General features: G+C 45.0%; 1 protein-coding gene across 7 annotated transcripts in view; it reads left to right on the top strand.

Moving 5' to 3' along the window:
* map7d3 (MAP7 domain containing 3) overlaps positions 1 to 17388 on the top strand; it is a 168576-nt gene that overhangs the window by 126836 nt on the left and 24352 nt on the right. For all 7 annotated transcript variants that reach the window (XM_063061181.1, XM_063061182.1, XM_063061186.1 and 4 more), the window contains 2 exons: positions 488 to 602; positions 8280 to 8460. In XM_063061181.1, the coding sequence (XP_062917251.1) occupies positions 488 to 602; positions 8280 to 8460 (296 nt within the window). The remainder of the gene's footprint in view (positions 1 to 487; positions 603 to 8279; positions 8461 to 17388) is intronic.

Below are 17388 nucleotides of genomic sequence, written 5' to 3' on the forward strand. Positions count from 1 at the left end.
CTCATTGTACTAACCCTTTTCCTAACTTGACACCATTCAGATAGTAATCTGCCTTCCTGTTCTTGCTACCAAAGTGGATAACCTCACATTTATCCACATTAAACTGCATCTGCCATGCATCTGCCCACTCACCCAGCCTGTCCAAGTCACCCTGCATTCTCATAACATCCTCCTCACATTTCACACTGCCACCCAGCTTTGTGTCATCTGCAAATTTGCTAATGTTACTTTTAGTCCCTCCATCTAAATCATTAATGTATATTGTAAATAGCTGAGCCTTTCCTACTTTATATTTACCTCAATGAGAAATGGACAATTGGTGAAATTTGGCTATACACACTTTAACACAGTTAATATTTCAGGTTGGAAATTCTTCATCTAAATGTGTTTTAACAACAATTAGTTTTGTACTATTCACATTATAAACAGGTTTATGGCTTAGTAATATTTGATATGCCACTCTATCATCTTTCTACTAATGCTATAGCAGGGACCACATCTGCTGAAGAGGCTGTCAAAATCCTGGCTGAGAACAGGCGCCTGGCTCGTGAGCAAAAGGAGCGTGAAGAACAGGAGAGGCTACAGTTAGCGGAAGCTGAGAGGTAAGTTGCACTCAAACCTCTTCCCCAGATTTATCAAACATCTGTTTATTGTTAACTTCAGGCTTCTGTACATTAGCAAATGTATTTTGGATTCATGCTGAAGAGCTGGCTGACTAGAAAGCACCTGGCTTCACCTCTCACCTAGCTTGTCCTCCTTCCCCTCCCCCCCCCCACTCTATTCTGGCATCTTCCCTCTTCCTTTCCAATCCTGATGAAGGTCTCAGCCCAAAGCATTGACCGATTATTAATTTCCATGGATGCTGCCTAACTTGATGAGTTCCTCCGGCATTTTCTGTGTGTTGCTCTAGATTTCCAGCATCTGCAGAATCTGTTGTGCTTATGACGAGAATCTGTTGTGCTTGTTGCATTGTCCATAGTTATAGATTCGCATACTTATTGTGATTACTGCATTTTCCATCGCAAGACGTTTCAGGAAACAGCTGGGAATGACATCACTGGAAGAACCAAGGAGCACTTGGAAACAAATGTTTCATAGTTACGCTGTGCTTTGCACTGAGTGGTGCTGAATCCTTTATAAAAGAGACCTGAGTGCATTCAAACCTACAAACTGGATTGCATAGTGCTATCTGATCTGAAACTGGATCGTGTCGTGCTATCTGATTTTAGCCAAGCAGGCAGTGGAATTGATTTGTTGCAGAGCCCGACCAGACTCCTCCAGGTGCCATTAAAAGTAGAAAATGCTGGAGTGGAACAAGAAACAGTTAACATTTCAAGTGTGTGACCTTTTGTACTTGTGGCTTCTGCCCCCTTTCTTTCCATTCCTGATGAAGAGTCCTGGCCGAAACATTGACTGTTTACTCCTCTCCGTAGATTTTGCCTGACCTGCTGTACTCACATCTACTGTGATGAAATGCTTTGAGAGGTTGATCGTGGCTGGAATCAACTCCTATCCAAGCAAGGACCTGAACCCACTGCAATTTGCTTCTCACACAATAGGTCTACAGTGGATGCCAAAAAATATGATGAAACTATGTACAGGGAGGAGGTCAAACGCCTAGAGAGCTGGTGCAGGGATAACAACTTGATGCTTAATGTCACCAAAACCAAGGAGATGATCGTCGATTTCAGACGGTCTCAACCTGAGCACACACCCCTCAGCATCAGTGGCTCCACAGTGGAGAGAGTGGAAAACATCAAGTTCCTTGGGCTGCAGATCTCGGACAATTTCACCTGGTCCAGGAACACCACTGGGTTTGTGAAACGGGCCCAGCAGAGATTGCACTTTCTGAGGAAGCTTAAACAAGCATCACTCCCCACTAACATCTTAACTACATTCTACAGAGGCGTGGTTGAGAGTGTGCTGACTTTTTGCATCACAACCTGGTACTCCAGCTGCAGTGCTGTCGACAAAAAAAGCCTTGCAGAGGGTGGTTAGGGGAGCAGAGAAGGTTATTGGGGTCTCCCTACCTTCTGTCCGAGACCTCTTTCAGAGTCGATGCCTCCAGAAGACACGGTACATCATTAAAGACCCCTCACACCCTCGCCATGAACTGTTTGTTCTTCTGCCATCAGGCAAACGTTACAGGAGCATCAAAACTAAAACCACAAGGCTACTAAACAGCTTCCTCCCACAGGCAGTCAGACTGCTAAATAGCTGCTCCACCTGACTCTGCTTTGGACACTTTTAACTTGCACTGGACACTTATAACTGATATAACTGACATGTGGCTGTTGTGTTTTACTATGTATTGTTATGTTTATTATTTAGTGTTGCATTTGTTATGTTATGATTGCACTGCCCCTGAGGAACGCTGTCTCATTCTGCCCTGCAGAGCTGATGTATGGTTAGAATGACAATAAAGTTTTTTGAATCTTGAATCTTTGAATCTCACTGACTCTCCATCAGCCTTGGATTACCTGGTGTAATACCTATGTCAGGCTGCTGTTTATTGACTGCAGCTCAATGTTCAATGCAATCATACCCTCAGTTCTAATCAACAAGTTCCAAAACCTGAGCCTCTGAACCTCCATCTGCAACTGGATCTTTGACTTCCTCACCAGGAGACCATAGTCTGTGTGGATTGGAATTAACATCCCCTCCTCAGTGACAATCAACACTGGAGCTCCTCAAGGGTGTGTGCTTAGCCCATTGCTCTACTCTCTCTACACCCATGATCATGTGGCTGGGCACAGCTCAAATATCATCTATGAATTTGCTTACAACACAACTATTATTGGTGGAATTTCAGATGGTGGCGAGGAAGTATTCAGGAGTGAGATAGGTCAGCCTTGAGTGGAGTCGCAGCAACAGCCTTGCACTCAATGTCAGAAAGACCAGGGAACTGATTGTGGACTTCAGGAAGAGGAAGTCAAGCGGACACACACCAAAAGATCAGACATGGAAAAGATGAGCAATTTCAAGTTCCTAGGTGGCAACATCTTTGAGGAAATATCCTGGGCCCAACATATTGATGCAATTACAATGAAGGCACTGCCACGGCTATATTTCATCAGGAGTTTGAGGAGAATTAGTATGTCACCAAAGACACTCACAAATTTCTATAAGTATACCATAGAGAGCATTCTAAATGGTTGCCTAACCTTCTGGTATGGAGAAACCACGCACAGGATCAGAAAAAGCTGCGGAAAGTTGTGAATTCAGTCAGCTCCATCATGGGCACTAGCCTCAGTGGCATCCAAGATATCTTCAAGGAGCGATGCCTCAGAAAGGCAGTGTCCATCGTTAAGGACTCCCATCACCAGATCTTGCCCTCTTCTCATTGCTACCATCAAGGAGGAGGTACAGGAGCTTGAAGGCGCACACTCAACATTTCAGGAACAGCTTCTTCCTCTCCGCCATCAGATTTCTGAATGGGCAATGAATCCATGAATACTACCACTGTACCTTTTTTTCTCTCTCTCTTTGCATTACTTGTTTAATTTTTTATGTATACTTATTATAATTTATAGTTATGTTATGCAATGCACTGCTGCCATAAAACAACAAATTTCACAACATATACCAGTGATATTTAACCTGATTCTGATCTCCCTAGCATTTTGTGTGTGTTGACCTTTTGTAATAGCTAAGTAAGTTAAATTACAGAGAGTATAAACAAAGAATATTTGTGCTAGCATGGAGACCAAGACCAAATGGATGATGCGGAACAGTGTCAGCTGAGAGAGGGTGTTGAAGGTTTTTTGGTGCAGCTAATTGTTCTGAAGTATAAACAAAATGAAGAATCTGCAAGGGTAATGCTGGAAAAGTCCAGCATGGAGCAGCGTCTGTGGGTGATCTTAGTAAAATGGTGGCACACACAATCTCAGTCGCCTCTCAGTCAGTGCTGCCCTCCAGTGTTCACTCAGGGGAAGGCTAGCCGCACCAGGACAGCATCCCTTACACCATCAATCAAAAGGCCATGCCGGGGTTATTTTTTTTAATGACTATCTTTTTCGCACCTTGGCCCCGAAGGAAGGCTGTTTCATTTGACTGTTCATGTGTGGTTAACTGAACTTGAGGCAGACTGAATTGACTACAAACTGCTGCAAAGCAGAGACCAAATCTGTGCTTGGATCCTCAAGACCAGTGAGAATGGTTAATGAGATTTACAGAGAGAGACCTGATCCGCTGGGTTTAAGTGGACTGAGGAATAGCAAATGGAATTTAATTTGGGTAAGTGTTGCATTTTGGAAAGACAAATGAGAGCAGAAGAGTAGGGTACAGGAGAGAGTTGTAGAACAGAGGGACTGATCAATGTCTTGTACAATTGCAGCATAACACCCTGACTCCTGTAGTCACTGCCCTGACTGATGAAGGCCAGAATGCCAAAAGCCTTCTTCACCATCCAGTCTACCTGTGATCGTGCTTTCGCAGAACCGTGAAAGTTACCATGCTTCCACGACAACACAACATGCTCAGAACTCACAAACCTTAACTGTATCTCTTTGGAATGTGGGAGGAAACCCAAGTGATCACAGGGAGAACATACAAGCTTCTTATAGACAGCGGCAGGAATTGAACCCTGATTTCACTCATTATCCATGATGCTGAGGCTATGAAGACTGCCCCAGCTGCTGTGCTCCATGCCTGCTAATAGGATGAATTGATAAGTGAGGCTTTGGGCTGCTCTGGTTTTGGATCGGAGGACTCAATTTTGGTTCAAAATGCTGTTGTTCGCTTCAATTGTTCGCATGATTTGTATTTACTTTTTCTTTCTCTTGCGCATCGGGTGTTGGTTTTTTTTTCTTTAATTTGGTTCTTTTGGATTTCTTGCTGTGTGGCTACCTGTGAGCAAACAAATCTCAAGGCTGTATAATTTATGCATTCTTTGGTAATAAATTAATTCTGAATCTTACAGATGGTACTGTAAAACGTTAAACTAATCACAATGAGGATACTGGCAGGGATGACAGCAGAGCAGAAATGGCTGAGGTTTCTGGAAATAATTCACAAGGCGCAGGATTGTCCCACAGAGGAACAAGTTTTCAAATGGCAGGGGTAGGCAACCGTGGCTGACAAGGGAAGTTAAGGACTGCATAAAAGCCAAAGAAAGGGCATATAAGGTAGCAAAAGTGAGTGGGAAGTTAGATGATTTGGAAGCTTTTAAAATCCAACAAGAGGCAACTAAAAAAGCCAAAAGAAGGGAAAAGATTAAATATGAGGGCAGACTAGCCAATAATATAAAGCAGGATACCAGAAGTTTTTTTCAGTTATATAAAGAGTTGATACTGGACCACTGGAACATGATGCTGGTGAGGTAGTAGTGGGTGACAAAGAAAACACAGATGAACTTAATGGGTACTTTGCCTCAGTCTTCACTGTGGAAGGCACTAGCAATGTGCCAGAGGTCTGTGAGTGTCAGGGAGCAGGAGTGAGTGCCATTGCTATTACAAAGGAAAAAGTACAAGGCAAACTCAAAGGTGTTGAGGTGGATAAGTCACCTGGACCAGATGCACTACATTTCAGAGTCCTGAGGGAGGTTACTGAAGAGATGACAGTTGCATTGGTCATGATCTTTTAAGAATCACTTGATTCTGGCATGGTTCCGAAGGGCTGGAAGATTGCAAATGTCATTCCATTGTTAAAGAAGGGAGGAAGGCAAAAGGAAGGAAATTATAGGCCAGTTAGCCTAACCTCAGTGGTTGGGAAAGTGTTGGAGTCTATTAATGATGAGGTTTCAAGGTACTTGGAGACTGATGATAAAATAAGTCAAAGTTAGCATGGTTTCTGTAAAGGAAAATCTTGCCTGACAAATCTGTTAAGAGTTCTCCAAGGAAGTAACAAACAGGATGAATAAAGGAGAGACGGTCGATGTCATGTACTTGGATTTTCAGAAGGCATTCTGATAAGGTGCCACACGCGAAACTGCTTAACAATACAAATTCCCATGGCATTACAGGAAAGATACTGGCATGGATAGTGGAATGCCAGACAGGCAGGCAGCAACAAGTGGGAATAAAAGGAGCCTTTTCTGGTTAGCTGCTGGTGACTAGTGGTGCTCCTCAGGGGTCTGTATTGGGACCGCTACTTTTCATATTGTTTGTCAATGATTTAAATAATGGAATTGATAGCTTTGTGACAAAGTTTGCAGATGATACAAAGATAGGTGGAGGGGTAGGTACTGCTGAGGAAGTAATGCATTTGCAGAAGGACTTAGACAAATTGGAAGAATGTGCAAAAATGTGGCAGATAGAATACAGTATTGGGAAATGTACAATCATGCATTCTGGTACAAGGAACAATGGTACAGACTGATGTTCTAAATGGGGAGAAGGTTCAAACATCAGAGGTGCAGAGGGACTTAGGATTCCTTGTGCAAGACTCCCAGAAGGTTAATTTAGAGGTTACGTCTGTGGTAATTGCAAATGCAATGTTTGCATTCATTTCAAGGAGAATAGAATATAAAAGCAAGGAGATAACGCTGAGTCTGTATAAGACACTAGTCAGGTCGCACTTGGAGTATTGTCAACAGTTTTGGGCCCCATATCTCAGAAAGGGCGTGTTGTCATTGGAGAGTGTCCAGAGGAGGTTCACGGGGACAATTCTGGGAATGAAGGACTTGACATATGAGGACTGTTTGGCTGCTTTGGGTCTGTACTCACTGGAATTTAGAAGAATGTGGGGGGATCTCATTGAAACCTACCAAATGTTGAACAGACTATATAAGGTGGATGTGGAAAGAATGTTTCCTATGGTGGAGTATCCAGAACTAGAGGGCTGTATCCTGGACTTCCTGCAGATCACCAGCAGGTTGTAAGAGTGGGCGCCCTCACCTCCAACCCTCTGACTCTCAATACAGGAGCCCCTCAGGACTGAGTACTGAGTCCCCTTCTTTACTCCCTGTATACCCATGACTGTATCGCCACCCACAGCTCCAATCTGCTAATTAAATTTGCTGGCAACACTACATTGATTGGCCTTATCTCAAACAATAACGAGGTGACCTACAGGGAAGAAGTCATCTCTCTGACACAGTGGTGTCAAGAAAACAACCTCTCCCTCAATGTCACAAAATCAAAGGATTGCAGGAGGAATGGAGACGAGCTAACCCGTATTGACATCAGTGGATCTGGGGTTGAGAGGGTAAACAGCTTCAAGTTCCTCAGCATCCACATCATCAAGGACCTTACGTGGTCTATGCACACCAGCTATGTGGTGAAAAAAGCACAACAGCACGTCTTTCACCTCAGACGGTTGAGGAAGTTTGGTATGGGCCCACAAATCCTAAGAACTTTCTACAGGGGCACAATTGAGAGCATCCTGACTGGCTGCATCATTGCCTGGTAAGGGAACTGTATCTCCCTCGATCACAGGATTTTGCAGAGAGATGCGGACAGCCCAGCGTATCTGTAGTTGTGAATTTCCCATGATTGAGGACATTTACAAGAACAGTGTGTAAAAAGGGCCCAAGGATCATTGGGGACCCAAGCCATCCCAACCATAATCTATTCTAGCCGCTACCATCCGGGAAGTGGTACCGCAGCGTAAAATCCAGCACCAACAGGCTCCAGAACAGCTTCTTCCACCAGGCCATCAGACTGATGTACGCACGCTGATTTGAGTATACTCTATATTACATTGACTGTTCTAGTTATTATAAATTATTATAAAATACTATGATTGCACATTGTCTACTTAGATGGAGACGTAATGTAAAGATTTTTACTCACGTATGTGAACGATGTAAGAAAAAAAGTTGATTTGATTCAATTCACAGCCTCAAAATTGAGGAATGACCCTTTAGAACAGAGGTAAGGAGGAATTCTTTTTAGCCAGAGAGTAGTAAATCTGTAGAATGCTCTGCCACAGACTGGTGGAGGCTAATTCTGTGTGTATATTTAAGACGGAAGTTTATCATTTCCTGATCGGTCAGGGCATCAAAGAAAATGGCGAGAAGGCAGGTGTATGTGGTTGAGTGGGGTCCAGGATCAGCGTGGTGGAATGGTGGAGCAGAATCGCTTGCCTGAATTGCCTAATTTTGCTCCTATATCTTATGGTGTTAATGCTGTAAAGCAGGAGTTCCTAACTTGGGGTCCATGGGCCCCTTGATTAATGGTATTGGTCCATGCCATAAAAACGGTTGGGATCCCCTGTCATAAAGAGTTAAACTAACCTGTATGCTACCATGCCGCCCACTAGATATTACAGATTTGCATTTGAGACATGGAAACCTGTGGGACTGGAGCCCACAGCTGAGATTTGAACTTTTTTTTGAGGCTCAGGAAAGAAGAGCTAAAGAAGAAGGCAGCTGAAGAGAAGCTTTGCAAAGAAGAGGCAGCTCGACTGCAGAGAGAAGAAAGAAAGCTTGCAGAAGAGGAGAATCAGAGAAAAGCTGAAGAGGAAAGACTCTGCAGGGAACGTGAGGAACAGGAACGTCTTGCAGATCTGAGGCTCCAGGTCAGAGTTAAGTTTGATTTGTGAAAAAGTACTTAAAAGTTCAATTTTAACAAAATACGTGTAAAAGTACGTGCCTTGTTCCTTAAATATGTGACTGCATTTGGTTTTCTGATATATACACTATAACTTGTACAATACTTGATCATTGTTTCCATCACCTTTCATTCAAGCAATGTTCCGGTTAACAGCCAGTTGTATGTCCTTTTAAGAACACAACCAATTAACCAGTCAGCTTACGGAACAGTTCAGTAGAGCAAAGGAAAAGCCACATGCTTCCTGCTCTGCAGAATGTAGTACAGGTCCTGCACAGGTTTCACACACTCGACTCTTTGCAGCCTGTATATATGAGTGCCTGAGAGACTGGCAGGATACATTTGGCCAAACAAGAAAATCTGCAGATTCTGGAAATCCGAACAACAAACACAAGATGCTGGAGGAACTCAACAGGCCAGGCAGCATCTATGAAAAAAGTTTCTGGCTAAAACCCTTCCACAGGACTGGAGAAAAAAAGATGAGTAGATTTAAAAGGTGGGGGAGGGGAGAGAGAAACACAAGGTGTGATAGCTGAAACCGGGAGGGGAAGGGATGAAGTAAAGAGCTGGGAAACATAGCACAATCCAGGCCCTTCAGCTCACAATGCTGTGCCGAACATGTACTTACTTGAGAAATTACCTCGGGTTACCCATAGCCCTCTATTTTTCTAAGCTCCATGCACCTCCAGGAGCCTCTTAAAAGATCCAATCTGCCTCCACCACAGTCGCCAGCAGCCCATTCCACACGCTCACCACTCTCTGCGTAAAAAAAAAAATCCCCTCTGTACCTACTTCCAAGCACCTTAAAACTGAGCCCTCTTGTGTTAGCCATTTCAGCCCTGGAAAAAAGCTTCTGACTATCCACACGATTAATGTCTCTCATCATCTTATACACCTCTATCAGGTCATCTCTTGTCCTCAGTCGCTCCAAGGAGAAAAGGCCAAGTTCATTCACCTATTCTCATAAGGCATGCTCCCCAATTCAGGCAGCATCCTTGTAAATCACCTCTGCACCCTTTCTATAGTTTCCACATCCTTCCCGAACCAGAACTGAGCACAGTACTCCAAGTGGGGTCTGTCCAGGGTCCTATTCAGCTGTAACATTGCCTCTCGGCTCTTGAACTCAATTCCACGGTTGATGAAGCCCAATGCACCGTATCCCTTCTTAACCACACAGTCATCCTGCACAGCAGCTTTAGGTGTGGACATGGACCCCAAGATCCCTCTGATCATCCGCACTGCCAAGAGTCTTACCATTAATACGACATTCTGCCATCATATTTGACCTACCAAAATGAACCACCTCACACTTAAACACGAGGAAATCTGCAGATGCTGGAAATTCAAGCAACAAGTCCTTACTCTTAATAATTTCTCCTTTGGCTGCTCCCACTTCCTGCAAACTAAAGGTGTAGACATGGGCACCCGTATGAGTCTCAGCTATGCCTGCCTTTTTGTTGGCTTTGTGGAACAATCCATGTTCCAAGCCTATACTGGTATCTGTCCCCCACTTTTCCTTCACTACGTCAACGACTGCATTGGCGCTGCTTCCTGCACACATGCTGAGCTCATTAACTTCATTAACTTAGCCTCCAGCTTTCACCCTGCCCTCAAGTTACCTGGTCCATTTCCGACACCTCCCTCCCCTTTCTTCATCTTTCTGAAGCTATCTCTGGAGACAGCTTATCTACTGATGTCTACTATAAGACTACAGACTGTCACAGCTATCTGTACTATTCCTCTTCTCACACTGTCTCTTGCAAAAATGCCATCCCCTTCTCGCAATTCCTCCGTCTCCGCCACATCTGCATTCAGAAGGAGGCTTTTCATTCCAGGACGAAGGAGATGTCCTCCTTTTTTAAAGAAAGGGGCTTCCCTTCCTCCACCATCAACTCTGCTCTCAAACGCATCTCTCCCATTTCACGCACATCTGCTCTCACCCCATCCTCCCGCCACCCCACTAGGAATAGGGTTCCCCTTGTCCTCACCTACCGCCCCACCAGCCCGGTCCGGGTCCAACATATAATTCTCCGTAACTTCCGCCACCTCCAACGGGATCCCACCACTAAGCACATCTTTCCCTCCCCCCCCCTCTGCATTCCGCAGGGATCGCTCCCTACGCAACTCCCTTGTCCATTCGTCCCCCCCATCCCTTTCCACCAATCTCCCTCCCGGCACTTATCCTTGTAAGCAGAACAAGTGCTACACATGCCCTTACACTTCCTCCCTCACCACCATTCAGGGCCCCAGACAGTCCTTCCAGGTGAGGTGACACTTCACCTGTGAGTCGGCTGGTGTGACATACTGCGTCTGGTGCTCCCAATGTGGCCTTCTATATATTGGCGAGACCCGACGCAGACTGGGAGACCGTTTTGCTGAACACCTACGCTCTGTCCACCAGAGAAAGCAGGATCTCCTAGTGGCCACACATTTTAATTCCACATCCCATTCCCATTCTGGTATGTCTATCCACGGCCTCCTCTACTGTCAAGATGAAGCCACACCAGGGAGGAACAACACCTTATAATCCGTCTGGGTAGCCTCCAACCTCATGGCATGAACATTAACTTCTCTAACTTCTGTTAATGCCCCATCTCCCCTTCGTACCCCATCCGTTGTTTGTTTATTTATTTATTTTTCTCTTTTTTTCTCTCTCTTTTTACTCCCTCTGTCCCTCTCACTATAACTCCTTGCCTATTCTCTGGGTTCCCCCCCTCCCCACTTACTTTCTCCCTAGGCCTCCTGTCCCATGATCCTCTCCCTTCTCCAGCCTCGTATCCCTTTTGCCAATCAATTTTCCAGCTCTTAGCTCCATCCCTCCCCCTCCTGTCTTCTCCTATCATTTCAGATCTCCCCCTCCCCTTCCCACTTTCAAATCTCTTACTATCTCTTCTTTCAGTTAGTCCTGACGAAGGGTCTCGGCCTGAAACGTTGACTGTACTTCTTCCTATAGATGCTGCCTGGCCTACTGCGTTCACCGGCATTTTTTCTGTGTGTCACCTCACACTTATTTAGGTTGAACTCCGTCTGCCACATCCTATCGATGTCCTGCTGCAACCTCTGACAGTTCTCCACACTATCCACAACATCCCCAACCTTTGTGTCATCAGCAAATTTACTAATCCCTCCACTTCATCATCCAAGTCATTTATAAAAATCACGAAGAGAAGGGGGTCCCAGAACAGATCCCTGAGGCACGCCACTGGTCACCAACCTCCATGCAGAATATGACCCGTCTACAACCACTCTTTGCCTTCTGTGGGCAAGCCAGTTCTGGATCCACAAAGCAATGTCCCCTTGGATCCCATGTCTCCTTACTTTCTCAATAAGCCTTGCATGGGGTACCTTGTCAAATGCCTTGCTGAAATCCATATATACTACATCTATTGCTCTTCCTTCATCAATGTGTTTAGTCACATCCTCAAAAAACTTAATCAGGCTCATAAGGCACGACCTGAATTTCACAAAGCCATGCTGACTATTCCTAATCATATTATGCCTCTCCAAATGTTCATAAATTCTGCCTCTCGGGATCTTCTCCATCAACTTACCAACCACTGAAGTAAGACTCAGTAGTCCATAATTTCCTGGGCTATCTCTACTCCCTTTCTTGAATAAGGGAACAACATCCGCAACCCTCCAATCCTCCGGAACCTCTCCCGTCTCCATTGGTGATGAAAAGATCATCACCAGAGGCTCAGCAATCTCCTCCCTCACCTCCCACAGTAGCCTGGGGTATATCTCGTCTGGTCCCGGTGACTTATCTAACTTGATGCTTTTCATAAACTCCAGCACATCCTCTTTCTTAATGTTTATATGCTCAAGCTATTCAGTCCGCTGTGTCATCCCTACAATCGCCAAGGTCCTTTACCATAGTGAATACGGAAGCAAAGTACTCATTAAGTACCTCCACTGCCTCCTCCGGTTCCATACACACTTTTCCACTGTCACACTTGATTGGTCCTATTCTTTCACGTCTTATCCTCTTGCTGTTCACGTACTTGTAGAATGCCTTGGGGTTTTCCTTAATTCTGCTCGCCAAGACCTTCTCATGGCCCCGTCTGGCTCTCCTAATTTCCTTCTTAAGCTCCTTCATGCTAGCTTTATATTTTTCTAGATCTCTAAGGTTACCTAGTTTTTTGTACCTTTTATAAGCTCTTCTTCTTGACTAGATTTACAACAGCCTTGTACACCACGGTTCCTGTACCCTACCATCCTTTCCCCGTCTCGTTGGAACATACCTATGCAGAACGCCACTCAAATATCCCCCGAACATTTGCCACGTTTCTGCCGTACATTTCTCTGAGAACATCGGCTGCCAATTTAAGCTTCCAAGTTCCTGCCTGATAGCCTCATATTTCCCCTTACTCCAATAAACGGTTTTCTAACTTGTCTGTTCCTATCCCTCTCCAATGCAGTGGTAAAGGAGATAGAATTGTGATCACTATCTCCAAAATGCTCTCCCAGTGAGAGACCTGACACCTGACCAGGTTCATTTCCCAATACCAGATCAAGTCAACCTCTGCTCTTGTAGGCTTATTTACATATTGTGTCAGGGCACCTTCTTGAACACACCTAACAAACTCCATCCCATCTAAACCCCTTGCTGTAGGGAGATGCCAATCAATATTGGAGAAATTAAAATCTCCCACCATGACAACTCTGTTATTATTACACCTTTCTAGTATCTGTCTCCCTACCTGCTCCTCGATGTCCCTGTTACTATTAGGTGGTCAGTAACAAACACCCAGTAGAGTTATTGACCCCTTCCTGTTTCTAACTTCCACCCATAGTAGACAATCCCTCCATGACTTCCTCCTTTTCTGCAGCTGTGGCACTATCTCTGATCAACAGTGTCACACCCCCAACTCTTTTGCCTCCCTCTGAAACAACTATAGCCTAGCACTCTAGTCATAGTCATAGTCATACTTTATTGATCCCGGGGGAAATTGGTTTTCGTTACAGTTGCTCCATAAATAATAAATAGTAATATGTAAATTATGCCAGTAAATTATGAAATAAGTCCAGGACCAACCCATTAGCTCAGGATGTCTGACTCTCCAAGGGAGGAGTTGTAAAGTTTGATGGCCACAGGCAGGAATGACTTCCTATGACGCTCTGTGTTGCATCTCGGTGGAATGAGCTTCTGGCTGAATGTACTCCTGTGCCCACCCAGTACGTTATGTAGTGGATGGGAGACATTGACCAAGATGGCATGCAACTTAGATAGCATCCTCTTTTCACACACCACCGTGAGAGAGTCCAGTTCCATCCCCACAACATCACTGGCCTTACGAATGAGTATGTTGATTCTGTTGGTGTCTGCCACCCTCAGCCTGCTGCCCCAGCACACAACAGCAAACATGATGGCACTGGCCACCACAGACTCGTAGAACATCCTCAGCGTCGTCTGGCAGATGTTAAAGGACCTCAGTCTCCTCAGGAAATAGAGACGGCTCTGACCCTTCTTGTAGACAGCCTCAGTGTTCTTTGACCAGTCCAGTTTATTGTCAATTCGTATCCCCAGGTATTTGTAATCCTCCACCATGTCCACACTGACTTCCTGGATGGAAACAGGGGTCACCAGTACCTTAGCTCTCCTCGGGTATACCACCAGCTCCTTAGTCTTTTTCACATTAAGCTGCAGATAATTCTGCTCACACCATGTGACAAAGTTTCCTATCGTAGCCCTGTACTCAGCCTCATCTCCCTTGCTGATGCATCCAACTATGGCAGAGTCATCCGAAAACTTCTGAAGATGACAAGACTCCGTGCAGTAGTTGAAGTCCGAGGTGTAAATGGTGAAGAGAAAGGTAGACAAGACAGTCCCCTGTGGAGCCCCAGTGCTGCTGATCACTCTGTCTGACACACAGTGTTGCAAGCACACATACCATTCCTAAGTAACCATTCCTGCCCCTGAGCCAGTCCAAGTCTCTGTAATGGCCACAACATCATAGCTCCAAGTAGTGATCCACGCTCTAAGCTCATCTGCTTTGTTCATGATACTCCTTGCATTAAAATAAACACATCTCAAACCATCGGTCTGAGCGCGCACCTTCTCCATCACCTGCCTGTCCTCTCTCTCGCACTGTCTACAAGCTTTCCCTATTTGTGAGCCAACCGCCCTTTCTTCTGTCTCTTCAGTTCGGTTTAAACTCTCCCCAGTAGCCTCAGCAGATCTCCCAGCCAGGATATTGGTTCCCCTGGGATTCAAGTGCAAACCGTCCTTTTTGTACGGGTCACTCCTGCCCTAAAAGAGGTCCCAATGATCCAGAAACCTGAATCCCTGTTTCCTGCTCCAATCCCTCAACCACGCATTTATCCTCCACCTCATTCTATTCCTTTACTCACTGTCACATGGCACTGGCAGTAATCCTGAGATTACTACCTTTGAGGTCCTGATTCTCAACTTCCTTCCTAACTCCCTGTAGTCTGTTTTCAGGACCTCCTCCTTTTTCCTACCTATGTCGTTGGCACCAATATGTACCACGACCTCTGGCTGCTCTCCTTCCCACTTCAGTATATCGTGGACACGATCAGAAACATCCCGGACCCTGGCACCTGGGAGGCAAACTACCATCCGTGTTTCTTTCCTGCATCCACAGAACCGCCTGCCTTACCCCCTAACTATAGAGTCCCCTATGAATGTTGCCATCCTCTTCCTTTCCCTACTCTTCTGTGCCACAGAGCCACACTCTGTGCCAGAGGTGCAGCCACCGTTGTCTCCCCTAGGGAGGTCGTTCCCCCCAACAGTACTCAAACAGGAGTACTTACTGTTAAGGGGGACAGCCACTGGGGTACTCTCTAGTATCTGACTCTTGCCCTTCCGTCTCCTGACTGTTACCCACTTGTCTGTCTCCTGAGACCCCGGAGTGACTACTTGCCTATAGCTTCTCTCTCTCACCTCTTCACTTTCCCTGACCAGACGAATGTCATCGAGCTGCATTTCCAGTTCCCTAGCCCAGTCCCTAAGGAGCTGCAGCTCGACGCACCTGGCGCAGATATGGCCATCCAGGATGCTGGGAGTCTCCCGGTTTCCCATATCTGACACCCAGTACAGAAAACCGGCCTCACAGACATACTTCTTATTCCTATTCTTCACAAGTAACTTACCTTGCCTCAACCTATTATCGGCAAAGTGCTGTTAGCCAAAGCCCTCCTACTCTGACTCCCTCTACTCTGATGCCCACTCTATAAAGCTGTCTTTTTTTTCCCAAGCACCTTCTCCCTAGTAATGGCAACCTCACTCACTTCTGCCCCCCTGACACTCTCAAACTTCTGGCATACTGCTAGTGTCTTCCACAGTGAAGACTGATGCAAAATACTTACTCAGTTCATGTGCCATTTCCTCTGTAATTCACTTTCCTCCACTGTAATACTGATACATCTGACATTAATTTCTTCTCAAATTGCAGAGTGAATATTACAATCGCTGGCCACTAAGGGTTCCTTTTCTTTAAGCTCCCTAATAATATCTGTTCATTGCACAACACCCATTCCAGAATAGCTGATTCCTCAGTGGGATTACCACAAGCTGCTCTAAAAAGCTAACTCGTGGACATTCTATACATTGGCCCACTTGGAATCCAGCACCAACCTGATTTTCCCAATCTACCTGCATATTGAAATCCCCCATAACTATCGTAACATTGCCCTTTTGACATGAATTTTCTATCTCCCTTTGTAATTTGTAGACCGCATTCTTACTATTGTTTGGGGTTTTGTATGTAACTCCTATCTAGGTCTTTTTACCCTTGCAGTTTCTTAGCTCTACCCACAACGATTCTACACCTCCGATCCTGTGTCACCTCTTATGATTTAATTTCATTTGTTACCAACAGAGCCACCTCGCCCCCTCTACCTGCCTGCTTGTCCTTTCACTAAAATGTGTCTCCTTGGATATTAACCTCCCAGCTACAATGTTCCTCCAGCCTGAATTCACTGATGCCTACAGCAGCATAATTGCCAATCTGTAACTGTGCTACAAGTTGATCTATCTTATTCCATATATAGGTTTCCCTCGCTATCCGAAGGTAGAGCGTTCCTATGAAACCGTTCGTAAGCCAAAATGGTGTAAAGCGAAGAAGCAATTACCATTAATTTTTGAGTGTTCCTAGTCCCAACAAATAACCTACCAAATCATACCAAATAGCACATAAAACCTAAAATAACGCTAACATATAGCAAAAGCAGGAATTATATGATAAATATACAGCCTATATAAAGTAGACATAATGTATGTACAGTGTAGTTTCACTTACCAGAATCGGGAAGATTTAGCCAAAACCAATTTGTAGAAAAAAATTGGCACGTACACGCATGTGCACGCACCTGCCCGCGCAAGGCCTCACGGTCATGGTAGTCTTTCTCGGGGTAAACACAAGTTTAAAGCGGGCATCTTTTCTCGTAAAAGCGAAAATCCTCTTCAGATTTCTTTCGGTCAGGAAAAACAGGTACTAATATTGGTCTTTCGTAAAAGCAAAGTGGCGTAAAGCGGGGGACACCTATACTGCATACATTCAAATATAACACCTTCGGTCCTATATCCGTCACCCCTTTCTGCAACTCACCCCATTGACTGCAATTTTGCCCATCATCAGCCTCTGCTTGCTAGCAGCCTCACTGCACACTACCTCTGTTTGTAAGTCAAATCATCCTCAACCCAATTACTCCGGTTCTCTTCCCCGTGCCAAATTAGATTAAGCCCTCCCAAACAGCTTTAGCAAACATGCCTGCAACAATATTAGTCCCCCTTAGGTTCGTATACATAGGTAACTATATTAAAACAAACAAACAGACATAAGAAAGTTAAACTACAAGGAAAATAACAATTATACACTAATCTAACGTCCTCCACCTTTAAGTTGAGATTCCTGGGAGTATCTGCAAAGGAACA

The sequence above is a fragment of the Mobula hypostoma genome, chromosome 10 (genome assembly GCF_963921235.1).
Source record: "Mobula hypostoma chromosome 10, sMobHyp1.1, whole genome shotgun sequence".
Classification (NCBI taxonomy): domain Eukaryota; kingdom Metazoa; phylum Chordata; class Chondrichthyes; order Myliobatiformes; family Myliobatidae; genus Mobula; species Mobula hypostoma.